General features: G+C 43.6%; 1 protein-coding gene across 1 annotated transcript in view; it reads left to right on the top strand.

Annotated features, from left to right (window-relative positions):
* Nucleotides 1–615: 615 nt before the first annotated feature.
* Nucleotides 616–25224, top strand: part of LOC306918682 (uncharacterized protein KIAA0825 homolog) — a gene marked incomplete at both ends in the record, with an annotated part of 46009 nt that continues 21400 nt past the window's right edge. The window contains 4 exons of the mRNA XM_079531563.1: nt 616–837; nt 15652–15924; nt 17035–17378; nt 19760–19866. Coding sequence (XP_079387689.1) covers nt 616–837; nt 15652–15924; nt 17035–17378; nt 19760–19866 — 946 coding nt within the window. The remainder of the gene's footprint in view (nt 838–15651; nt 15925–17034; nt 17379–19759; nt 19867–25224) is intronic.

Here is a 25224-nt window from a genome sequence, read left to right on the forward strand (position 1 = left end):
ATACAGAAACAAAAGGACATTTTTTTTGAAATTTCGACGTCAGGCTTAAATGGGTTAAAGTACGTAAGCCTTTTGGACATAATAAGTTTCCACAGAGAGAGACGATTTGTTTGTATGAGTGAGTGTCATATTTGTTTCCTGTATTGTAATATGTGGATTCAAATAAAGAACTAGTTTGTTTATGTGTACAACATATATTGAAAATAGCAGAACTGCTATTTTCAAATGGCCAAAATGTATAGGGTTGAAGTGGTCAATGTATGTTTTTCTAATCAAAATTAAAATCGCCAAAGTGACTAGTAACTAAAGTTTTGTAAGTGGAGTAAAAGTAAAAAAAATTGGCTCTGAGATGTAGTGGAGTAGAAGTAAAAATACTGGAAATTGGAAATACTCCAGTAAAGTACAAATACCTCAAAATTGTACTTAAGTACAGTTATGTAAGTAGGTGTTATGGAGATGAGAGGTTTCATGCCCGACCGCAACGATATGTGCGAGGTACAACTCTATATCTGGGTAACCAGATTCAATTCACTCCGTGACATTTTCAGAATGCGTATACGGGTCCGCTTATCATTTATTCACTAGCCTCCGCGCGTAACGTCTTTCTGTTTCCAGATTTGTGCAGAGACGCGGCGGGGTCAACGCGGCGGGGGTCACAGGTGTGCTCGTCGGAGGAGGAGGAGGCGGAGGAGAAGGAGCGGCGGGCGGGAGATGATTTCGTGGCGGCGTTGTTTGGTGTCCTGTGCTCCGTCAGCGACGTCCCGCGGGCCCTGACCCAGGCTCTGCTCCCGTACCTGGACGCGGCTCAGCTGTGGGAGCATCTCTACACACTGCCAGGTAACTCCCCCCAATATTAACCCATTTAGGCCTGACGTCGAAATTAAAAAAAAAAATCTTCTAAATCGTTTTCTGAAATAAATATTTTCACGATTTTTCAAAAAATAGCAGACCTACAAGCTCGTAGCGCGCCACTCGGTGGCGCGTTATGAGCTTGTAGATCTGCTATTTTTCAATAGCTAAATTACAACATAATGTTTAAAACACCAAAAGGGGTTCCCGCCCAAAATGGGATAGTAATAATTGCACTGCATTTATTGCTTATTACAGCCCCCAAAATGATACTCATATACAGTAGCCTGTGGATCCCCCATTTGAAAATATATGCCAAGGAACCCCCGTAAGAGAAGAATTATTTCGGCTCTAGCAGTGATCATTTTCATTTCAAGGTACCCCAGGTTTGACCTGAATTAGGCTAAGGGCCCCTATTTAATGGCATGTCTGACTCTGGGACCCCAATGTATATTGTAAAATCAAAGTTAATTTATCTCTGAGAGTGTACAATATACACTTGTACATTTGTACACTATAAGTACAAAAATATGTCTCAATGGTATCTCAAAACAGCCTATAAAAAATAAATTGTATCGGCCTAAACAGAAGGAATGTGCTCCAATATTGTTCTGCTGGTGAAATAGAGTATACATTTTCTGTGTTACTGACCCATAAGGGTCCATTTGGTTCCTAACTATCATTTAGCTGGGGACCCCCTGGAACTCTCTCAAGGACCCCTAGGGGTCCCCGGACACCACTTTGAGAACCACTGGCTTATTAAACTGTATTGCAGAGTTTCTCCTCAAACTTTGTATTCATATCCATATACTGTAAGTACAGTATATCTCTGCTGTCGGGCAGGGACCACCTAACTCCAAAATGTTCATATATTATATATATATATATATATATATATATATATATATATATATATATATATATATATTTTTTTTTCAGGAAAGGAAAAGCTTTCCTGATATAATACCGATATCAATGTTTGTATTGTAAATGTATATTGTCAGATACTACCCCAACCCGAGCAGTTAGGAGGGTTTGTCCATCATTGATGAGAACCACCGACAATGGACAATGGATCTCAAAGCGACAGGGGAGAAATATGTGTCTCCACGACCACCACTAAGTGACCTAAGATGCGCACAATCATTATCCACATTTAAAACTCTGCTGAAAACCCACCTTTATCTTAAAGCCTTTTCCTAACTGTCATTATTGTATCATTATGTATGTTTTGTATTGTTATGCCGGCCATTGCATGGATCGATCTTTTATTGTTCTTTTGATATACAGTTGGGTGCCACCGATATTGTCCCTTATCATTTGACCCATTTAGGCCTGACCTCAAAATTTTTAAAAATCCTTCTAAATCCTCCAGTTTTCTGAAATAAATATTTTCACGATTTTTCAAAAATAGCAGACCTACAAGCTCGTAGCGCGCCACTCGGTGGCGCGCTATGAGCTTGTAGATCTGCTATTTTTCAATAGCTAAATTATAACATAATGTTTAAAACACCAAAAGGGGTTCCCGCCCAAAATGGGTTAACTGTCCTTTTGCGCAGATCACGCAAACCTCAGCAAAAAGAAAAGGACAATATCGATGGCCTCCAACTGTAAAGCACTGTGACTTCGTCTAGAAAATGTGCTATATAAATAAATTCATTATCATTATCATTATCACCACAACACATCTTGCATGGTGGGCCCAAATACACAGTCATTTTGACAATCGTATGACACATACTGTATGACCCCCTCGTCTCAGACTGAGGGGTGTTTTTGGGGTTAGGGTCTTTTACTGAATCTCCTCCTCGTGATCCAGAGCATTTTAAGAAGTCCCACTGAGGCTGGACCTCATTCTGGTGATGACTTCTCTCTCCTGGCTGAGTGGTAATTATTGTAGCGGAAATTAGGGTGATTGGAGTGCGGCACGGGACGAACAGGGACGGGCAGTGTGTGTGTGTGTGTGTGTGTGTGTGTGTGTGTGTGCGTGTGTGTGTGTGACTGCGTGCGTGCGTGCGTGCGTGCGTGCGTGCGTGCGTGCGTGCGTGCGTGCGTGCGTGTGTGTGTGCGCGCGCGTGTGTGTGTGTGTGTGTGTGTGTGTGTGAGCACGTGCATGTGACATCCGCGTGTCTGTGCGCATACTATACGTATGAGGCCCAAATGTCTCGACAAGTACAGTAGAATATTAGATATCAGACCATATTTTCTTTTTTAATTTAAAATAAATAAATAAAAAGCATTCATAAAATGTCGATGTCCTCACAAGTATAGTGTGATGGGATTATTAATACTCATAAACAGAGACTTTAAGAAATAATCGAGGTAGAGAGTGGACTGAAACAATGTACACGTTTATTACAAGGAGTGGTCTGTACCCGCCCAGGGAGGTGCACGGATGCAAGCCTCCCTCGCTGTTGACATCAGTTTCTCTTATACACAGTGAAGGAACACAAATACATTTGAGGTGTGGTCAGTGGACAAGACTAAACATGGGTCTTGGGTAAGAATAGGTCATTTTGACAGACAATCAACAGGTGGAAGCCTTGCTCCAGGCAGTGTAGTATTTTCTGCCACTACAGTCCATCCTATTTCTCGTTGTAAATTAAAATTCCTAATATTAATTTATACCAAGGAACATGAGATACTATACTGTCTGCAAATTTACTACAAAAAGATGACATATATGGACTATCTCCTAGAGTAAGAAAGGTTTACATTTAAGTGTATTCAATGTTCATCCACATGATAATTTTCTTTTTATTACACACAACTTCTGATGGCTGGTAGGGGCGAAAACCCTTTTCCTTCTTATTGGGAAATTCCAACCTACGACCCTCGATTTGTCTTGAGCGATCACTCATAAGCCAGCATCAGGTGTAGTCTTTTTCCGTGGTTCTTTCCTCCATGCAAATGTTCTCCTCTCCTTATGTTTCTGTCACAAGTTGTGGCATGGCATTTTAGTCTTTTTTCCCCATGGTGGGCCCAGTATTTCGTCTTTATCCGGCTCCCATCGCTGTCACTGGGGGGTGACTGCGTGTGGGCCTTGTAGAGACGTCTGGAGTCTCTGGACGGACATGATGATGTGGCTTGGCTCTCATTGGTGTCACTGGCCCATGTGACATATTTATATGTCTGTCAGGTTTTCTTAGAGGGAGAACAACTTGCAGGTAATTTTGTTCACTTGAATTATTTCCACCGTGGTTAAAAAGGTGGTTATACAAAATTCATTTCAATATTATTATTATTATTTTTATTATTTTACATTAATTGTCTTCAGCTTCAGCTTGTTATGTAGACAGCTCTAGAATTGCACTTTATGTAGTCATAGCACTTTATAGTCCACATGTATAATATATTATATAGTATAGTATGTATAGTTTACATAGATACTCCAATGTTACGTTCTTAGTTTACGCATGATTCATGATAACTACTTTTTATACATGTGATGTATGCCGTGCTTTTTGTTATTGCTTAATGTAAGTCGCTCTGGATTAAGAGCGTCTGCTAAATGCCTAAATTGTAATTCATATAACACTAGACTGACGTCACTGTATGTGTGTATTTTTACCCATCATACAAACCCAAATCCTTTCAGTGCTTTCTCTGGTTGTCTTCATTTGTTTGTTTGTTTTTTCCTTGTTCAAACACATCTCCTGATATGTTTCTCTTAATTTATTGGATTTCAGAGCTGGAAAAAAACAAAACAACACACTACCCCTATTCTAAAACATTTGTTCTATACTTTTCCCCAGATGATAATACATAATTAGGAATTTATTAAGATCTATCTTGATCACAGTTGATCACAATCTTTCACAGTCTGATTTATCGTTAACTCCCTCTCTTATGGTTATTAACTACATTGACAGGTTACACATTATTGCATCTTTACACTGTATTTCATCACTACTAGTATCCCTCCTGTCAATACAAATATTTCAATAATGTATGAAATCGTGTGGGAGTGAGTGGGTTCTTACCTTGTCGATGCAATGTCTATAGATCCTCATCTTTCCCTTTGTCCTTCCTCCTATAATTGCATTGTATCACAACACTCTTCCTAGACGAGTTATTCTAAGTTTTTAGTGAGTTAGTCAATATCGCCATATTAACCATGCCATGCACACTGGGAAAGGAAGATATTCATTAAATTGTCAACACATTTAGACCATCTCATTGATTCACCATCCAGTCCTGGAAAGTAGGAAAGAACAATTTTCATTAGAATAACTTCACCTAAAAATAACACTGTTGTACACAGTGATACCTTGAAACATTTTACTTACTTATAGGCCTACTCGATAAACATCACATTCCACACATACCCGGGCCATTCATTCTCCACACGTGCCACTGCGTAGGTCTTCATTCTACTTCGCTCCATATCACACCAAATCTATGTAGTGGCCTAACCCATAGGTCGCCACTTGACCCCCCGCTGGGCCCCACCTGTCTGCGCTTTTAACAAGTCATTGAAAGCGGGGTTGTCTAGTGGCACACCACAGTGCTTCTGAAAGCAGTTCTCCAGTCTATTTCTGTAGGTGTCACAGGTTTCATCAGGCCATTGCTTAGTGCTGTGAATTTTTTGCCAATCAGTGGGTACTGGAAATGCTGCTTTGATGCTGTCAAAAAGACCACCGTGATTCAGCAGCTGTCCAGTGACAATGTGATTTTGTGCTCCATTCACATCAAAATGTTCCCTGAGATGTAGCCATTTTAATCCAAAGACTTTGCGAAATACAGATTCGAGCATTCTTGCCGATGGCTCATACATCTCAATCAAGTCTAACACAGCTGCACACCAGCGCTCCATGTTGACTTTGTGGTCTGGAAGGTCCTTCATGATGTCTTTCAGTTCATCAGGTGTCCAGTGTCGCTGCACATGTACTGTTGAAGAATATGTGTCTATTTCTGAGTGCTGTGCCCATGGAAATAGCTTCCTTGGACAAAGTCTTTGTGACTGCTCCCCCCTGTCCTTGATTGTTTTTGAGGGGTTCAGGTTGTTCATGGTTGTTGCTGTTGTCTGCGGGCTGTTCCTTGGGTATATTTACAGAGCAAAGGTTGAAGATGAGGTTAACGGTTCCATTCGGAACGTGTATGACGAGTACAATGGCGCCAACAGTGATGCCCCGAGCCGTGCCATCGACTATGTGCAGAGACAGCTTCAGTGCTACGGAATCCACAATTACTCGGATTGGATGAACACTCGCTGGTTTAATGACACTAAAAACAACAGCGTCCCCATTAGCTGCTGCAAAAGTAATACAGAAGCCTGCACTGGATCTCTTGCTCATACTGAAGACCTCTACCCGGAGGGATGTGAAGTTCTAGTTGTGAAGAAACTAAAAGAGATCATGATGTATGTCATCTGGGCTGCACTAACATTTGCTGCAATTCAGATGCTGGGGATGCTGTGTGCATGTGTGGTACTCTGCAGGTAGAGCCGAGACCCCGCCTACGAACTACTCATCACTGGGGGAACCTACGCATAAAGTTTCCTTCTAACAATAATACGTTCACAGACGTGCACTTAAGAGTGACTTAAACCGGTTTTGACCGAGAACATGAAAACAAACTATTTTACATACACTATCATCTTACCTTTTTTTTTTTTTTTTCCTTTTACCTTTTGTTTTTCAAAAAGCTATTGGCCAAATTATTTGAATGGTCAATGGGGAATGAGATTTTACATGTAATCTGCTGCTGTGACTACCTACGTTTTACCCTTTGTTTGAGGTAAGTTAGAATGTGGTCGCTGGACCTTATACTGTATAGAATATGTGGACTGGGTACTTTCCTCATATGTCAGTTTGCACTATGTGTGTGTGTATGGTTTTGCAGTATTTTATAAATATTTAAATATAGTGTAGTACTTGAGTGAAAAAACTTCCCCATGTGTAGTCTAGTCTCCCCTGTACCTGTACCTGAATTACTGCTATTACTACTGGTTTGAGTGGAACCAACTCTTCACAAGCAGTACGTGTTCTGTTACTGTAAACAGCAAAATAGGCGACATGAGGCCAGGTCCTTTGAAATAACATTAATTTACTCATCAGATCTTTCAGACAAATGTGGGCCCGCAATTCTACTCGGTACATCTACAATTTGACATGCAATCTAAAATGCCGTAGAGGTTTTGTTTGTTTATTGTTTCAGCAGCCTACTGAATGTAGTTTTAGAGGTTTGACAATATGTCGCCATAGACTCAAGAATAAATTATGTTCCAATGCTTAAAATGAATTTGAATTAAATTATGTTCAACTTAAACTATACTTCATAAACTATACACTTCTTAAACTATACATGTCCCCCCTCTGAGCACTTCTGTCGGATATAGATAGAATTTATCCATAGAATTGCTCATAATTGCTAGAACCATCGCTTTACTTTAAACATTTTTAATATTACCTAAGCTCTTTAACAGCATCAACATCCTATTAACACTAAGCTATTTTACCCTATTCGTCACTTCCTCCTGCCAGTCTATCTATAATTGAAACAACGTGCTAGGTATGTTTTGTGCACGCAGATCTGCTATTTTTAAAAATCCTTTTCTATCTTTCGGTACATTTTTTTTTTCCCTAACTTCAAATAAAATGATCTCACATCTATAAAGAAATAAACTAAGGATAAACACATCTAGGAATACATTTTGAAAAACACACACTAACAATAAACTTTCTCCGGTAAGTAGGAAAGCCGACTTGGTTAAATGGTTTTTAACTGTTAAATCTTGTTCATTGAAAATAGCTGATCCACGGGTTCACTCAACTGATTTCTTAAAATAAAATGCTAGTATTTACATGACTCGTAACTTAAAATAGTATTTACGTTAAAATAGTATGTACATGACTCTGCTGTATATGGTTTACACTATTATTGATATATTTATTGATATATAAATAAACACCATGATCAACTAGACATTCAAATTGAACCTCATAGCTCATTATACAAATGTGTATGCGTCTTAATTAATTTACCAGTATGCTTGCTGCATACCCTCACAGACTGACTGCTGCAATGCCACAGCAGCTGTCAAATCTAACAGCTGAGGTGACTTTTAGAATCATGCCTCGTCAGTGCATGTGTGCATTATGCTATGTTACTGAAATGTGGAGTTAAATGCTGCACTTTGTAAAAAATGGCAAAATATAACTCCTAACGTCGTTGACATGGGACTGATAGATCCCCCTGACTTATTTACAAAATCATTCCTGCATCCCAGGACTCATTTACTTTTAAAAATTACACTTCTAAGAAATTAAACAATTACTGGACACATCTAGAATCAAGAATAAAAAAACACATCTATAGTTAAATTAGAAGAAATTTAGGAAGATAGTAGAGCATTGAGACTCTATTTACATTACTGCTTGGAATCAAAAATATAGTTAAGTGAAATGCCTGACCACGATCTCTAGCTGAATAAAGTGAGATAGGAGAGGTATTAGGTAAATGTTGACTACAAAAATGAGCCAACAGGGCATTTGCCATGAGTGTGAATTATCCAACTATTAGGGGACCTTCTCTTGCCCCCCCCCCCCCAAACACTGATGCCTGTCAATCACACTGCTACTCTGAAATGAGGGGTGCAAATGGACACCTGGTTGGCGTAAGTGACATGTCATGCTGTGAAACTCTCCTTAAATTAGAGAAACTAAACTGAACTGAAAACTGAACAATATGAGCCCCCACTGTTATTTTAACAGCTGTGATCAGGCTATTTCTGCAGACAAGTTTACATTTTGCGTGTCCCACACATTACTTATTGCCTTAGGCGTTGGGGGGGCTGGTGAACTAGTCAAGCCCAATGATTTAGGTACCCCTTGATATGTGAGTCTTACTTACAATATGAGATACTCAGTAGTATACGGTATCTATCTGCCTGTGTTATATATATTCTTCAGGCATGGGAGGGAGACATGACGTCATGCCATCCACTGTTGGTGACAACAACTTATTTCTCACTTTACTGTTCCATATCGCATTTTAAATCTACATAATTAGTCAATGTATAAAGTCGAACCTTGTGTGCTCATGCCAATTCTTTATCCCTATTTGCATGATGTCTCTGAGTGGCCATTGACCACTCTGCATTAAACTTTACATAGGGAATCACCCCCTATTTGGCTGTGGGTTTGTCTGATTTGACCTATTTGTTCATTAATATTACGTTTGAATCAAGACCAATTTACTACAAGATTTGTGAGTCCTAAAACTCCCTTAATTCAGTTGTCTGATAGACTATTGACTATAGGAAAGTTGTATGATCATATTGACAAGCCAAAAAAATCCCATGAAGCTTGACGATTCCCCCCGCTTAAAGGACAGTGTCTTGTTACCCCCGTCGTAAAACTGCTTAATTTAGGCATGTAGCAGGGGTCGCTGCTCAACACGTAAAATGTCTTGAGACACTGTAGTAAAGTTGAATCAGATTGACCCCAAAAAGCAGTACTCTCTACTCACCCACTCACTATGACATCACCAATGGCCCACCATCGCAATCGCACGTACCTCGCCACAGAGTGGACGTACAGTGTTCCATCACATGAAAGGAAAAAGACAGTCATTAGTTCATCCCTGGAATGTTCCCTTTCCTCACATATAGTCCTCCATTGTTCATGCCTCTGTCCAAGTGCCTGCATGTCCATGTTCCCAAAATGTAATTCGGGAAATAGTCAATTCCCGCCTGTGTTGGGCCCCAAACCAACACACGCATACTGTTCAGACATCGAAGTGCGGAAACAGTCTGACTGTACATGTGACTTGCCGTGCGATGCGATAGGCGATCCATCTGATGGTCCCATAGTAATCAGGTTCCGTAAAACACAGTACTACTGATTTCTATGTCTGGTGAATCAACTTTACCAATAATACCCTTTACATATCTAATTGCACGTCACTCACACTAACGTATGAGTTCTGTGTCTCACTTTTTAGGTTCACACAATACTATTACTCAAATGCTCCTACGCGGTAATGCAAGTTCTCTCATGAGGGAATTGCGCTTGTCCATATGATCAACTCAACACAACTCCAAACCATGTCTTCCCTACTGGATGACCTGTCCGTATATACGCATGTAGTTGAATACTGTAATTACTGGTCACTGTGTAGATTATGGTTATTACAAATCATACATTAACCACTCCAGCCCTATATACATTTTTTCCATGTTGCAAATAACTAATGTACAAGAACAACACATTGTGAGCTCGTAGATCTGCTTATTTTACAGTTATTTTATAATTAAAAATGAGACATTCTGCTAAATTGTTTTAGTTTCTTAAATACAGCCACAGCTAACACTAATTTACTATTAAGCCTACATTTGAATTCTGGACATTTACTTGCTACAGAGTATTCCTATATCGTGTATGTATAAGTAACATTACACTCACCAGACTTCCCAGCTCGACCCGTCCCAAGTGTGTCCACTCAGAGCAGCTGCTGTCAATGGTAGGGGACTTTCTGAACTGCCTGTCCTGGAAAATGTCCCTTACTTGAATCTGATCTTAAGTTCCCTGAGGACCTCTCTAATCTTTCCACAAAAAATACCATACCGATATATTCTGTATAGCGACAAAAACGAAAGGTTCCTAGGAAAAACAAAAACAGGGGTTCCTGTCTTGACTGGGAAAAAAAATGTGATGACAGTTACAAATATTGCCTATTGTAAGGAGTTACTTACTACCTATACATTTCATGCTTTGAGTATAATTTTGCCTATCTATTTAGTCCAAATATAGAGAGTGACAAAGCCCAATTACACTCAACTTGCCGTGACTCTGGGAAATTGTTATATTGTCATTATTTTATAATAAGACGTAATAAGATAATACATATGACCATGATGATCAGCTAACCACGTTACTGTTTGTTAATTACTTTAAATACAAGACAGCACTTACTGGGTAGACCTGCTATTTTGAGTCTGCCGCTGACAACTGCTAACTGCTGTCCTACTAACCATGGGTGGTGACACTTAACTAAAATACCAGGACTACATTCTTCATACTTACTTGTTCACAACGCCACATTTATACTAGGAAATCACCATTTGACTTTTCACAAAAATAGTATTTTCCGTTCATCCACACGTACGTCCCACACACTTCCATTCCATACTCAACATTCCACATTCCACATTCATACCTGCTGCTCGAGTCTTACGCGTTTATACAAGTTGCTGTTTCACCATTCTCTTTTAATCTTCCCTGTGGGCTGTTTGGTCCCAACAGGAGAGAAAAGAAAGAAAATAACGGTGGACGCTGTCTGTATGATTTCCTATGCTATTCCCTATCCTACTGATATAGGCTATAGTTTCTCTATATAAATGTCTATGAAAGACTGTTACCACTCGGCAACGATGAAATACGATGAGGAGGGACTGTCACCAGCTCCTTTAAATACTATATAAATGTCTATGAAAGACTGTTACCACTCGGCAACGATGAAATACGATGAGGAGGGACTGTCACCAGCTCCTTTTAAATACGATGAATACGATGAGGAGGGACTTTAACCAGCTCCTTTTAAATACGATGAACACGATGAGGAGGGACTTTAACCAGCTCCTTTTAAATACGATGAACTAGTACTTTGTACGGCTGCATCTCTAACAACACAGCCTCAAAATACAAAATGTTGTACATTGAGTCAAAACACTCTTACCCCAAAGTTCGTTTAGGTGTTGTCCCTGTCGGACCAGCATCTCAGATCCATATGCACAGCGCTATCATCTGAAAAAGAGAATGCTGACGGACAGTAGAAACACGCTGCTCACTGCGCCATAATTGTGATGGGATTATTAATACTCATAAACAGAGACTTTAAGAAATAATCGAGGTAGAGAGTGGACTGAAACAATGTACACGTTTATTACAAGGAGTGGTCTGTACCCGCCCAGGGAGGTGCACGGATGCAAGCCTCCCTCGCTGTTGACATCAGTTTCTCTTATACACAGTGAAGGAACACAAATACATTTGAGGTGTGGTCAGTGGACAAGACTAAACATGGGTCTTGGGTAAGAATAGGTCATTTTGACAGACAATCAACAGGTGGAAGCCTTGCTCCAGGCAGTGTAGTATTTTCTGCCACTACAATAGTACAAACCTTTGTGTGCGCGTGCGGACGTGCGTGTGTGTGTTTGGGAGAAGGGAGACATTTTCAATGTCACCAAACCATAATTTATCCTCACAGAGTAATTAGTTTAATTACTGGCCTGTGCCCAAGCGTTGTATTACACTTTTGGTTACGGTGTTACAACACCCGCTTGCTCCTGCACGCACGCACGCACGCACGCACGCACGCACGCACGCACGCACGCACGCACGCACGCACGCACGCACGCACGCACGCACACATAGTTCCCTCTGCTTTCCATTTGAGCTGTCAGCGAGTTCACTCTCCTAGATTAAGTTAAGCTTTGCACCGCTGTTTGCGTCTTGCGGTGTGTTTTCGTTGGTGAATCAATAGCGCTTTGGTCAATAGTATACGCTTACAGGCAGAATGAGCTTTCATAGACTCTGAGTGACTTTGAAAAGTATACTGCACGGTTCTCACCTGCTCTCTCTCTCTGTCTGTCTCTCGCTCTCTCTCTCTCTCTCTCTCTGTCTGTCTCTCTCTCTCTCTCTCTCTCTCTCTCTCTCTCTCTGTCTGTCTCTCTCTCTCTCTCTCTCTCTCTCTCTCTCTCTCAATTCAATTCAATTCAAAGGAGCTTTATTGGCATGATAAAACGTACGTTTACATTGCCACAGTGGAACAAGACAATCAAAATAAAACAATGTATGTACAAATACATATTGAACATACATAGGAATTAAATAAAGGTGTAAACAGTGCTGTGTTACATTAACACTTTGGGTAATACTATCTTGTGAAACTTTAAAAAGATGTGCATTTTTTTCATTCACTTAAAGTTGCTCTGTTTATATAATAGAATGTATATGTACCGTCGAGGTCCTTTGCTGTAAGCAGTGTAGGGTGATACACATGATGATTTGTATTCCTTAAGGTGCTTGTATTCCATTTGACATACTTCTCCTGTCACAGCAGCCCACAAATCTTTCTGCTGTGTTTGCACCCTGCACCCACCTCTCTCTCTCTCTCTTTCTCTCTCTTTCTGGTGGAACACAACTAATCAAGTACACTCACACAACCTGTGAGTCACGCAAAAAGGCACCAGATGCCGTTCCTCCCGAGAGCGTACAAGCTTTACCAGAAGTAATAGAAACTTTTTTAGCGCTGTTTGATAGTTGATTATTAGCGGTCCTCTTGTCCTCTTGTGTCTCAAAGTGTAAGAAACATCATAACATATTGTTATGCAATGATTTTTTTCAAATAAACTTGAAACGTCAGTACTATTATCATTATCATTATTATTATTATGTTACTGAATTTCCAATTTTCTATACATCTACTCTCCATTATATATTATCTCAGAGGCAAATTATTATTATTATTCTTTTTTTTGCTCCACTACGATGATTTGAAAGCGTGATGCTTTTGTGACGCTGTAGCATGACCAAGTAGGGTGTTAATTAACATGACCAAGTAGGGTGTTAATTTACCAAAACATGACCAAGTAGGGTGTTAATTAACATGACCAAGTAGGGTGTTAATTAACATGACCAAGTAGGGTGTTAATTAACATGACCAAGTAGGGTGTTAATTAACATGACCAAGTAGGGTGTTAATTAACATGACCAAGTAGGGTGTTAATTAACATGACCAAGTAGGGTGTTAATTAACATGACCAAGTAGGGTGTTAATTAACATGACCAAGTAGGGTGTTAATTAACATGACCAAGTAGGGTGTTAATTAACATGACCAAGTAGGGTGTTAATTAACATGACCAAGTAGGGTGTTAATTAACATGACCAAGTAGGGTGTTAATTTACCAAAACAAACTTAGAATATCATGGAGATAAGAGGTTTCTTTCTGCAACCGACTCGTCCGGAGTGGAAAATCCCAGATCATAATATCCCCTTCTCTCTCTCGCTCTCTCTCCCCGCGGGGGTCGGAGGTCGTAGATTTTGTTAGGCGTCCAGGGAGATACCCCACCCGATGCACCTTCTCCCACTGAGTGCTGTATACGCTAAGGCTAGCACCGCCATACTAAATCTGTCCCACGGTTGGTCGTAAGGCCTTTGGTTTCTTTTTACGGCCCGTCGCAGCGGGAGGTTTATGGATGTCATACAACTTCATGCTGTATGGCTGCTCTCTTGTGTCAGCGTGTGGAGCGCCATATTAACCCATTCGGGACGAGAACCCCCTTTTTGGTGTTTTAAGCATTATTATGTTAGCCTATACTTTAGCTATAGCTAAAAAAAATAGCAGATCTACAAGCTCATAGCGCGGCACCGAGTGCCGCGCTATGAGCTTGTAGATCTGCTATTTTTTTTGAAAAATCTGGTGCAAATCTTTGAATATATATTCTATATTCAGAGCGAACGTTTTTAGCTTCTGAGGGCAGGGTCCCTGGAAATGCATATTTTCAAATGGGGGGGGGGGGCCCTAAACATTTATTTTTTTTAGAATCGGCCTCAGGTCTAAATGGGTTAAAAGGGCACAGTGATGAAAGACGGGGGATACACCTGGAGTGGGGGGGAGGGAGAGAGAGAGGTGGGAGGGAGAGAGAGAGAGAGGGGGGAGGGAGAGAGAGAGAGGGGGGGGGGGGGGGGGTCGGCTGGTAGGGAGCGCTGGGCTTCCGTCCGCCCGTCAGCGGCACCACCTGGGTTTGATGCGGAACATGTGATATAGGAGTTTGATGTGAGTCGTGTCAGTGTTGCTGGATTTTGCGAGAGAAACAACCAACCAACCAACCAACCAACCAACCAACCAACCAGGCCTGTGAAAAGCAGGGTTTTTTCAAAGTGGGTGCCGGGCCGCCCCTATATGGGTGCCGTAATGCAAGTCCGCGGGTCTTACAAGTTAAAGGGCTGATAATATTCAACAGTATGTATTTATGTATGTAAGTAAGTATGTAAGTATGTATGTATTCAACAGTAAAATTATTGAAGTATATCGTACCAAAAGTATACTCATTACAGTTGGAGGCCATCGATATTGTCCTTTTCTTTTTGCTGAGGTTTGCGTGATCTGCGCAAAAGGACAGTTAACCCATTTTGGGCGGGAACCCCTTTTGGTGTTTTAAACATTATGTTATAATTTAGCTATTGAAAAATAGCAGATCTACAAGCTCATAGCGCGCCACCGAGTGGCGCGCTACGAGCTTGTAGGTCTGCTATTTTTGAAAAATCGTGAAAATATTTATTTCAGAAAACTGGAGGATTTAGAAGGATTTTTTTTTTTTTTGAGGTCAGGCCTAAATGGGTCAAATGATAAGGGACAATATCGGTGGCACCCAACTGTATGTAGAATGCCCCCAATTCACAATAAAATGTGTTAAAATCCTTAGAAAATAGCCTGCAATGTTTATGTTCAGTAGGGCTTAATGTATGTTTTCTAATAATAATCAAAATCGAGAAACCAGACAATAACTATAACGTTTTCAAATAACTATAGTGGAGTAAAAGTACAATATTGTCCTTTACGATGTAGTGGAGTAGAAGTATGAAGTATTTGTAAATTGGAAGTATATTCCAGTTCCAGGTAGTCCTGGTAGTAGTAAAAGTACCTCAAAATTGTATTTAAGTACAGCACTTGAGTGCATATGTGTTCCTTAGTTACTTTCCACTGCCTTTTACTCGTTGAGCATCTCTCTCATTCTCCCTCAATCATATTTGACCTATAATGATATCCCACACACTCTCCTTCCCTCTATACCCAGACCGAACGCGGCCGGTCCCTGCGGTGGTCAGCTGCATCCAGGCCGTGGTCTCCAAGCCCGCCCACGGCCTCCTGGGACACCTGGCGTCCATGGTGCTGGCCTGGCAGGCGGGCGCGGAGGGGGTGGACCCCCCCAGCGGCGGCGGGGTGGTGCCGCCGAGGCGCGGGGCGCTCCCAGAGAGCGTCCTGTCTAAAGTCCCCAAGGAGTGGAGCTACAGCTTCCCCACACCACCACCACCACTGGAGCCCATGGGGAAAGATCCTGCCAACAGAGGTGTTGCACTCTCTGTCACACACACACACACACACGCGCGCGCACTAGGGCATTCACTTCTAGTCATTTTTACTAGTTGACTAGTTGCCTAGTTTACTAGTCGACTAGTCGACTAGTTGTTTAACTACCTATTATGTAAAAAATAAAATAAATTAAAAAAATAAACTTTTCTTTTTTCTTTTTTTTTTGGAAATAAATATTTGTACATTGAAAAACTGTGTACATGGTGACTATAACTATAATCTACCTGATCTTGAGGCCTACAAAATCGGGAAAAAAATAAATAGTTGCTTAATGCCCTAGCGCGCACACACACACGCACACTCGCACGCACGCACGGGCGCACACACGCGCACTCGCACGCACGCACGGGCGCACACATGCGCACGAGATGTTTTAGTTCAGTGGTTCCCAAACTTGACATGTCGAGACCCAAAAGAGAGATTAGATGTTTGTGCCCGGCGGGAACCAAAGCTATGGTGAGAATAGCCGATCTACAAGCTCTACAACGTGGCACGAGGTGACGCGTTGTGTGCTTGTAGATCTTTATTATTGTTCTTTGTAATTCATGGAATTTATTAGATTCTTATTTTTTTTATATCAAAATATATATATTTAAAAGGAGAAGAAAAAAATAATGTGAATATATTTGTAAATGTAGGAAAGATAAATGGTATTTTTACTCGAGTCGTGACCCATACGAATTGGTCTGTGACCCACAAATGGGTCCCGCCCCACTGTTCAGGAAACAGTGTTTTAGTTTACTCCCGTTGGGAATTCCAAGTGCTTGTCAGGGTAGGGGGGTCGAACGGTACCCACTTCAAATATGAGGATTTTGTGGGGTCGCAGTCGGACAAGTTTGGGAACCCTCATTCTACCTCATCATGTAGGAGGACTTAGGGACTTAGGCCGGGTGCCCCAGTATTTTCCAGATTTGATCATACTATGTGCCATGCACGCACACAGGCTTCAAACCCAGGGAAGAAAGTTGTAGTGCAGCTTTAACGTCCTTTATCACAGTCCTTGCACTTTTTTAGAACAGTTTATACTTCCATTCTTACGTGCTCTCATGGTGTCTCTCTCTCTCTCTCTCCCCCCCCCTCTCTCTAGGGGTCATATCTCTGGCGGTCCAGGCCGTGTCCTCGGTGCTGGTCAGCCTGCCGGCGGCCGTGGCGTCTCTGCCCCTCCCCGTGCGCTACCTGTTCCACGTGGCCGAGAAGCGGCTCTGCTCCCAGAGCCAGCACTACGCCAGGAGCCTGCGCTCCACGGGCCTGCTGCCCTGGGCCCTGGTGGGCTGCCTGGTGCAGGGCCTACTGGCCCTGGAGGAGACCCCCACCCAGACCACCACCCAGGCCCCGGAGCAGACCGCTGGGCTGGGTCTGGACCGGAGGGCCAGAGACCGCCTGGCCCTGCTGGCTGAGTGCCTGCAGGCCACCATGGGCATTCAACAGAAGGTGAGGAAGGGGGGGTACGGTGGCGTGCGTGCGTGCGTGCGTGCGTGCGTGCGTGCGTGCGTGCGTGCGTGCGTGCGTGCGTGCGTGCGTGCGTGCGTTCCTTTTAGCCATGATTGATGACTGGCTGCGTCTGACGTAAGTAACAATTAATGTTCCGCCTTATAGGCACTTTGTAACTGGCTGTTTCCCTATTGTCTGACACGGAACGGGGAGGTTTATTCTTACGCGTTGAATTAAACTTTTTCAACCTCCCCGGAAAAATGTCTGTACAGATTATATTTATAATAATATGTCTGGGGCCTCACCTACTCACTCAGGGCTGACGTGTCACACCTGCAGTGACGGGAGGGGCACCAAAATGGGTTGTTTTGATTGGATAATGGATAATGGACAAATAGATCGAAACGTTGTTAGAATTCTCAAACGAACGTCTTTCTTGTACCTGTGGTGTGCGGGCTCCATCCAATCTACCTTCTGGATGTCCCCACGACATGTTATCTCAGTTTTTAGCATTTCAACTATTCTCCAGTCCTAATAGAGAAAAGAGCTGTATAAATTGGATGTATTATTACTAGAATTTCGCCGCCCTTCGGGCGGCTCATCCTAGTTCCGTTGCAGCGCAATGGGAAGAAGGAAATTGCGAGATTTGACAGACTCCACTTCATGTTTCAGCTGTGTTTTTAAACCCAGTATTGTGCCCTTCACATGTAGTAACGGATGGGTATTATTATTATTTGTTGTATTTTATTTTCACATCAAAGCAAATGAAATTAAATTAAAATGAGCACACATGAAACTGCTTTTTACTGTTTTTGTTTACTTACAATAAGTTACTGTTTTTGGAAACCAAAAGATGTTGAGAATGGAGCAGAACATACTGTAGTATATTTTTGTGGGGACCTTGACTGCATTATAGTAGGCCTACAATCTTTTGGATTGCAGTGACCCCACATTGTTTCTTCGGGAACAATATTTGTAGTTACAATGAGGGCTACATGAGCCGAAGGGAGAGAAACACGTCGCCTCTCTCCAGTCCGTGCGTATGGTGCTGCTGGTGGCTGAATAACAACGGATCGCATCGCTGACTGACATAAACGCACAGTTACAATTCAGAGGCACTTCAATAAGAAAACTCAACTAATAACGCTTGTGTGTGTTAATCTGCCCGATGCTGACGTTAGTATATAATGTTTAGATTGTTTTCCTCTTGTTCATGCGTTTGTGGGCACAGTGGCAGGGGGTGAAAAGGCGATTTGTCCCATGGTGTGCACTGCGCAACTGTGCAGTGTAAAACATGCTGAAATCAAACTACACACACACACACACACAGTCACTCAGTCACAAATCCTCCACAGTGTGATTACGTGTCTGCAGTGACACTGATGCGAGGTTACAATGAGTCCGTGGTGTGGTGAGACTGGGAAAGGAATAATGCGCGGAAGAGCTTGGCATCCGACTGCGCGCGTTGTGGCGATGAGATGGGCGCGTTCGGAAATACCGCACCGAAGCACACTCGCCTATTAGTTTGCATTGCATTTGCACAGTGCGCTCAGTGCGATATTTCCGAACGTGGCCGTTGTGTGTGTGTGGGTGTGTGTGTGTGGCTGGCTGGCCTGTGTTTTGCTGCGTGGGGATCGCCATGTGAGGGGGCTAGCCAATAAGGGCCCTGTGTTGCATGTGGAGAATTGTGTAGGTTAGTGTGTGTGGTGTAGCCGAACGGGGTGGTGAGAACATGAGGGGGATGTAGCACAGCAATCGGTGACCCCTACATTAAGCTGTGTTGCTCCCAGCATGCAGTGCAAATGCGTGTTGTAGCAACCGTAGCCAATGGGAAAACAGGATGCAGTGTTGCCAGGTCCGCGAATTGTAAGCGAGTTGTAAGTAGCGTGTTGAATGGCATTTTTTCTGGGCTTGTTTTCATAGACCTGGCAACAAATTAGGCGGGGGTGTCGGTGCTTGTGGCGTGTTTGTGTTTATTATTGATATTGATATTGTTTGTGAGTCTGGACGGGAGGCGGCTTTAGTGGCAGTACAATGACAATTTTTACGCGGGTGGTGTTGAGTGTGGGCGTGGTGCGCGACATGAGGAGATAGCCATGGATCGACGCGGAGGGTAAGTCTGTGACGTGTTAGTGTGTTTAGTGGGTTGTTGCAGTGTGTGTTGCAGTGTGTCAGTGACGTAGTAGCTGGTGCCTTTTGTTCCTGGGTTGCGCGCACAGCTTTTTGGGCACACCTTTTCAATTGTATAATAGATTATTATTATTATTATTATCATTATCATTATCATTATCATTATCATTATCATTATCATTATTATTATTATTATTATTATTATTATTATTATTATTCATGTCACAATTCTTTATGTTGTGTCTTGTCAGGGCGTCCCAAAACCCACCGTCAACAAGGTTCTCCAGGCCCTGGAGGAGAAAAGACCCAAATGGACGTCACTCCAGCTGCAGAGGGCCCGCAAGCTCTGCTCCCACAGGTGAGAGGTCAAAGGTCAACACTATGGCCAGACCGCTGGGTCTGCTCCCACAGGTGAGAGGTCAACACTATGGCCAGACCGCTGGGTCTGCTCCCACAGGTGAGAGGTCAACACTATGGCCAGACCGCTGGGTCTGCTCCCACAGGTGAGAGGTCAACACTATGGCCAGACCGCTGGGTCTGCTCCCACAGGTGAGAGGTCAACACTATGGCCAGACCGCTGGGTCTGCTCCCACAGGTGAGAGGTCAAAGGTCAACACTATGGCCAGACCGCTGGGTCTGCTCCCACAGGTGAGAGGTCAACACTATGGCCAGACCGCTGGGTCTGCTCCCACAGGTGAGAGGTCAAAGGTCAACACTATGGCCAGACCGCTGGGTCTGCTCCCACAGGTGAGAGGCCAACACTATGGCCAGACCGCTGGGTCTGCTCCCACAGGTGAGAGGTCAAAGGTCAACACTATGGCCAGACCGCTGGGTCTGCTCCCACAGGTGAGAGGCCAACACTATGGCCAGACCGCTGGGTCTGCTCCCACAGGTGAGAGGCCAACACTATGGCCAGACCGCTGGGTCTGCTCCCACAGGTGAGAGGTCAACACTATGGCCAGACCGCTGGGTCTGCTCCCACAGGTGAGAGGTCAACACTATGGCCAGACCGCTGGGTCTGCTCCCACAGGTGAGAGGCCAAAGGCCAACACTATGGACAGACCGCTGGGTCTGCTCCCACAGGTGAGAGGTCAACACGCTAGGGCATTAAGCAACTAGTCGACTAGTTAATCCACTAGTCGACCTTGTTGGTACTAGTTGACTAGTTGATAAGAAAAAAAGAAAAAAAAGTTTATTTTTTATTTATTTTATTTTTCCCCCGATTTTGTAGGCCTCAAGATCAGGTAGATTATAGTTATAGTCACCAATGTACACCGTTTTTTAAATGTACAAATATGTATTAAAAAAAAATTAAACAACTAGTCGACTAGTCAAATGCCCTACAACACGCTGGGTCTGCTCCCACAGGTGAGAGGTCAACACGCTGGGTCTGCTCCCACAGGTGAGAGGTCAAAGGTCAACACTATGGCCAGGTACCGCTGGAGAAGGTCGAGGGTCGAGGGTCGGCTCCATTATGATCAATGGTTCATGACATGATGACGAGGGTTGGATTTTTTTCTTTTATTTTTATTTACATTTTTTTTAGCCCACAATTTTTGTAACCCATTTCACCCATTGCCAATTGTCTAATGTAATTATGGGCGCTATACAGTCCAATGCATTAGGAGTCCAAGCCGCTTCTTATCACCTGACAGGGGGGAGTTTCACCGGTTTGACGTGGCGCGTGGAAGGAACACGTTATTCCAACCAGTTCCTCTCCCCGCCATCAGGTGCCCCGGCTGGCCAGGGGGACGTAGTATAGAGACCAGGATTACTGCATGTTTTTTGTGAGGGTACCTACCTTATTAGTAACCTGACTCCGCCAGATGGGGCAGCAGAGAGTACACTGTGTTCCCCTCTCCTGTACTCTCTGCTGCCCCATCTGGCGGAGTCAGGTTACCTTATTAGGGGTAATAAGGGGAGAACATGCAATCTTCACACAGAAAGGCCCTTTTGCCAACTCCCCCCATAGAACACGCCAGCAGCACCCACATCGTCCCCAGCGGGAATCGAACCCAGGAGCGTCTAGCTGTGAGGCTACCGACTGCTCCACCGTGATTGATTGATTGATTGATTGATCAATCAACATTTAACCACTTGATCAGCTCTATTTTATACTTTGGATATTAAACAACAAAATAGCCGATCTAGAAGCTCTCTACTATTACGATTTTTCTTTAACAATATGTAATTATTTTGACATTTTCACCTATGAAAACACAACAGGGACACCAGGGTTATTGTGGTTAACAAAACACGAGACCTGAGACGTTCAGTTTTTGACCAAAAACACTTGTCATTGACAATTTTTATAATTTGGATGATTGATCAACAGTATTATGGGGGACGATGGGCCTGTAGTCAAATAAAAAAGAATGGTCTGAGATTCATGGCTCCTTCTGCCGGCTGACGTTCCATATATATCCGGGAACGGGAACAATTAAATGAGATGTGCTTCTCGTGTTTTCTTTTTGTTTGCTTTTTAATTGAGCGTTCAAACCTTGATGTATTGCGTCGACCCGAAGCCATTTTTCATGGGAAAGAAAAAAACCTCCTCGTCGAACCCCAAAGATCTATGAGTCTTGTGAGTTTCTAAATGATGAACTCGCTGTCATCTATCCATCCGTCCCGTCCGTCCGTCTGTCTGTCTGTCTGGGAAACGACCCGCCGCAGCAGCAGCGACGGGAAACGGCGCAGGCTTTGTTCGGTTCGCCCGTCGACTGCGTGACCTTTGTACTCGGGGCTCTCGTGACGCCGACTCATTTCCCAGAAGTCCGTCCGTCCATCCGTCCATCCATCCATCGGCCCGAGTGATCAGAAACGGATCCCCCCCTCCCTCCCTCCCTCCCTCCGTCCGTCCGTCCGTTCTCGTAAAACGGATGATTCAGCATCGTGCTGCCAAAACTCCCCTGGCTGGCAACGCTGACGCGGACAATTAAAATAAAAAAAAGAAGAAAGAAAGAAATAAAGGGAAGAGAAGAATGAAATAAAAAATAAATCAATCAAACGCTGAGTAGATTATCCGCCACTTCCAAGCAAAGCGCTGTCCGTCTCGGTTGACAGGGAAAGAGCGGGAAGAAGAGTGGCGGGCGGGGCGGGCGGGTTGGGTGGGGTTGGGTGGGGAGGGGGCAGGGGGCCGGGGACAGTGAAGGAAGGGTGATTATGTATCACCTGTCGGAGGCATTCTGCGGGATCATTACTATTCATTACGCTAACCTTCACAGGGAAGTGACGCCCCGCTTGTAAACAATCAGAATACAGTGTTGTCAGAGAGAGAGAGAGAGAGACAGACAGAGGATGGAGGATGTTCCCAGTCAAAAAACAAGCCCCCCCCCCCCCCACCCCCTATACACTACCTCCCACCCGCCCCCCTTTTACCAGGAACCCCCTCCCTAACAACCCCCCCCCCCCTCCCCTCCCCGCCTTGTCTTTGCAAAGTAATTTGTAGAGGAGAAGATTATTGTTCTCCATCATGGTGACCCTGGCCAGGCTTGACGGCATGCATACACAGATGAAGATGAATGCAGTTATTCCTTTGGCGGCGGTGGAGAGGGAGAGGGAGAGGGGGAGAGAGAGAGAGAGAGAGAGAGAGAGAGAGAGGGAGAGAGAGAGGGGTTCCTGCATGCCTCTTTCAGGGCACATTGGCCCTAATGACATGATTGATAGGCTGTCCCGCATCCGGAGCGGCCCTCATTAATCACCCCGCTGACTGAATCCAATCATCTGCTTCACCTGCCCACTGACGGACAGGAAAGGATACAACAGGCGTACAACACAGGTGCTGACATGGATGCACGGACACGCGGCGCGCTTGGAGGACGAGGCGAGACTATACCGCCGACAACCTGCCGCCGGTACGCCCCGCAACAACCATGTCTGCTACTACTACTACTACTACTACTACTACTACTACTGTTACTACTAGGCCTACTACTACTAGTCCTACTACTACTGTTACTACTACTACTACTACTACTACTACTACTACTACTACTACTACTAGTGTTACGCTCCCCACCTCAACCGCCCTGAGGCCGGTACCACCGACAACAACCATGTCTGCTACTACTACTACTACTACTACTACTACTACTAGGCCTACTACTACTAGGCCTACTACTACTGTTACTACTACTACTACTACTACTACTGTTACTACTAGGCCTACTACTACTAGGCCTACTACTACTAGGCCTACTACTACTACTACTACTACTACTACTACTACTACTACTACTACTGTTACTACTGTTACTTACTACTAGGCCTACTACTACTGTTACTACTACTACTACTACTACTGTTACTACTAGGCCTACTACTACTAGGCCTACTACTACTACTACTACTACTACTATACTGCTACTACTACTACTACTACTACTGTTACTACTAGGCCTACTACTACTGCTACTACTACTGCTACTACTACTACTAGTGTTACGCTCCCCACCTCAACCGCCCTGAGGCCGGTACCACCGACAACAACCATGCTACTATACTACTGTATACTGCTGCTAACTCATCAGCGCATCCCATAGAGTAATACAAGGATAGAGGCTGAACCGGAGGGACAGCCCCGCCCCCCTCCTATTCATTTCGATGGAAGTTGCTCAGTGGCGTTTTGAAGCACCCGGAAGAATGGTCTACTTCTGCTTTTTTTCCGATTTGGAAGTGCAAACGAGCGCTCAATGTTAAAGCCCAGGTGCACAGGTTTTCCTCGTGATAAATCCATGGGTCCGCCTGCAGTCCCCGCTCTTACCACTAGGGCCGAGTGCTTCAACGTTGTAGAGCCTCCCTGGGGGCTTGGTGCATCCACGGCAACGCTCCTTCCTACTAGGGTTTAATATTTTCCCGGATTTGGCTCATTTTAATTCCCGGGAATTTGCGGACCTTTTCCCGGGCTCCCGCGGGAATTCCCGTCAGAAAAAAAAGAAAAAAAGTGCCCACCAAAATGCATTTATAGATACTTCATATGTTCAATAGAATAGTGATATTTTTTGGTTTAAAACGTTTTATTTGAACGAAATATGAACATATAGCCTACAATAAAAGTATTACATTAAAATATTAATAATGTATTAGGCCTACTACGCTATTCAGAAAAAGGGACACAGGAGTTTGCACTAATGTGACTAAGCACGGGGAAAAAAATAAACGACCTCACGTCTTTCACATAGATACCTTAGCTATGGTCTTTCACCCTTTGAGCATGCAGTGGGTCCCCTTCTCCGCTGCAGAGAATGTGATCATCCCACTTTGTACTTTATGAAAAGTCCGATTGGGTGTTAAATTAGCCAGCACGTCCAGTGCACAGCACACTGATTATTAGAGAGAGAGAGCGAGAGAGGGAGAGAGAGAGAGAGAGAGAGAGAGAGGGAGAGGGAGAGGGGGAGAGAGAGAGAGAGAGAGAGAGAGAGAGACGCTGCGTGCTGGTGGTTATTATAAAACAAAGTGTAGCCTACTCATCTTTGTTTGTGTTCCGTTTCACGTTATTGCTGCACACATGCAGGCAAAAGCAAAAAGTGACAATGTCCATCACAGAGAAAGGAAACTCCTCGCTCCGTCCGTAAAACACACAATTCTCACAGAGTGACTGATTAGGCTAATGATTGACAGGTGCAGCAGCTTTGGGAGCGTGCCTGAAGATGTCTGACTGTCAGACATTCATATTTTGCTAAAGTGTATATAAACTCTGTAGGCCCTATCTGATTAA

This window comes from Electrona antarctica (assembly GCF_951216825.1).
Source record: "Electrona antarctica genome assembly, contig: scaffold_532, whole genome shotgun sequence".
Lineage (NCBI taxonomy): Eukaryota > Metazoa > Chordata > Actinopteri > Myctophiformes > Myctophidae > Electrona > Electrona antarctica.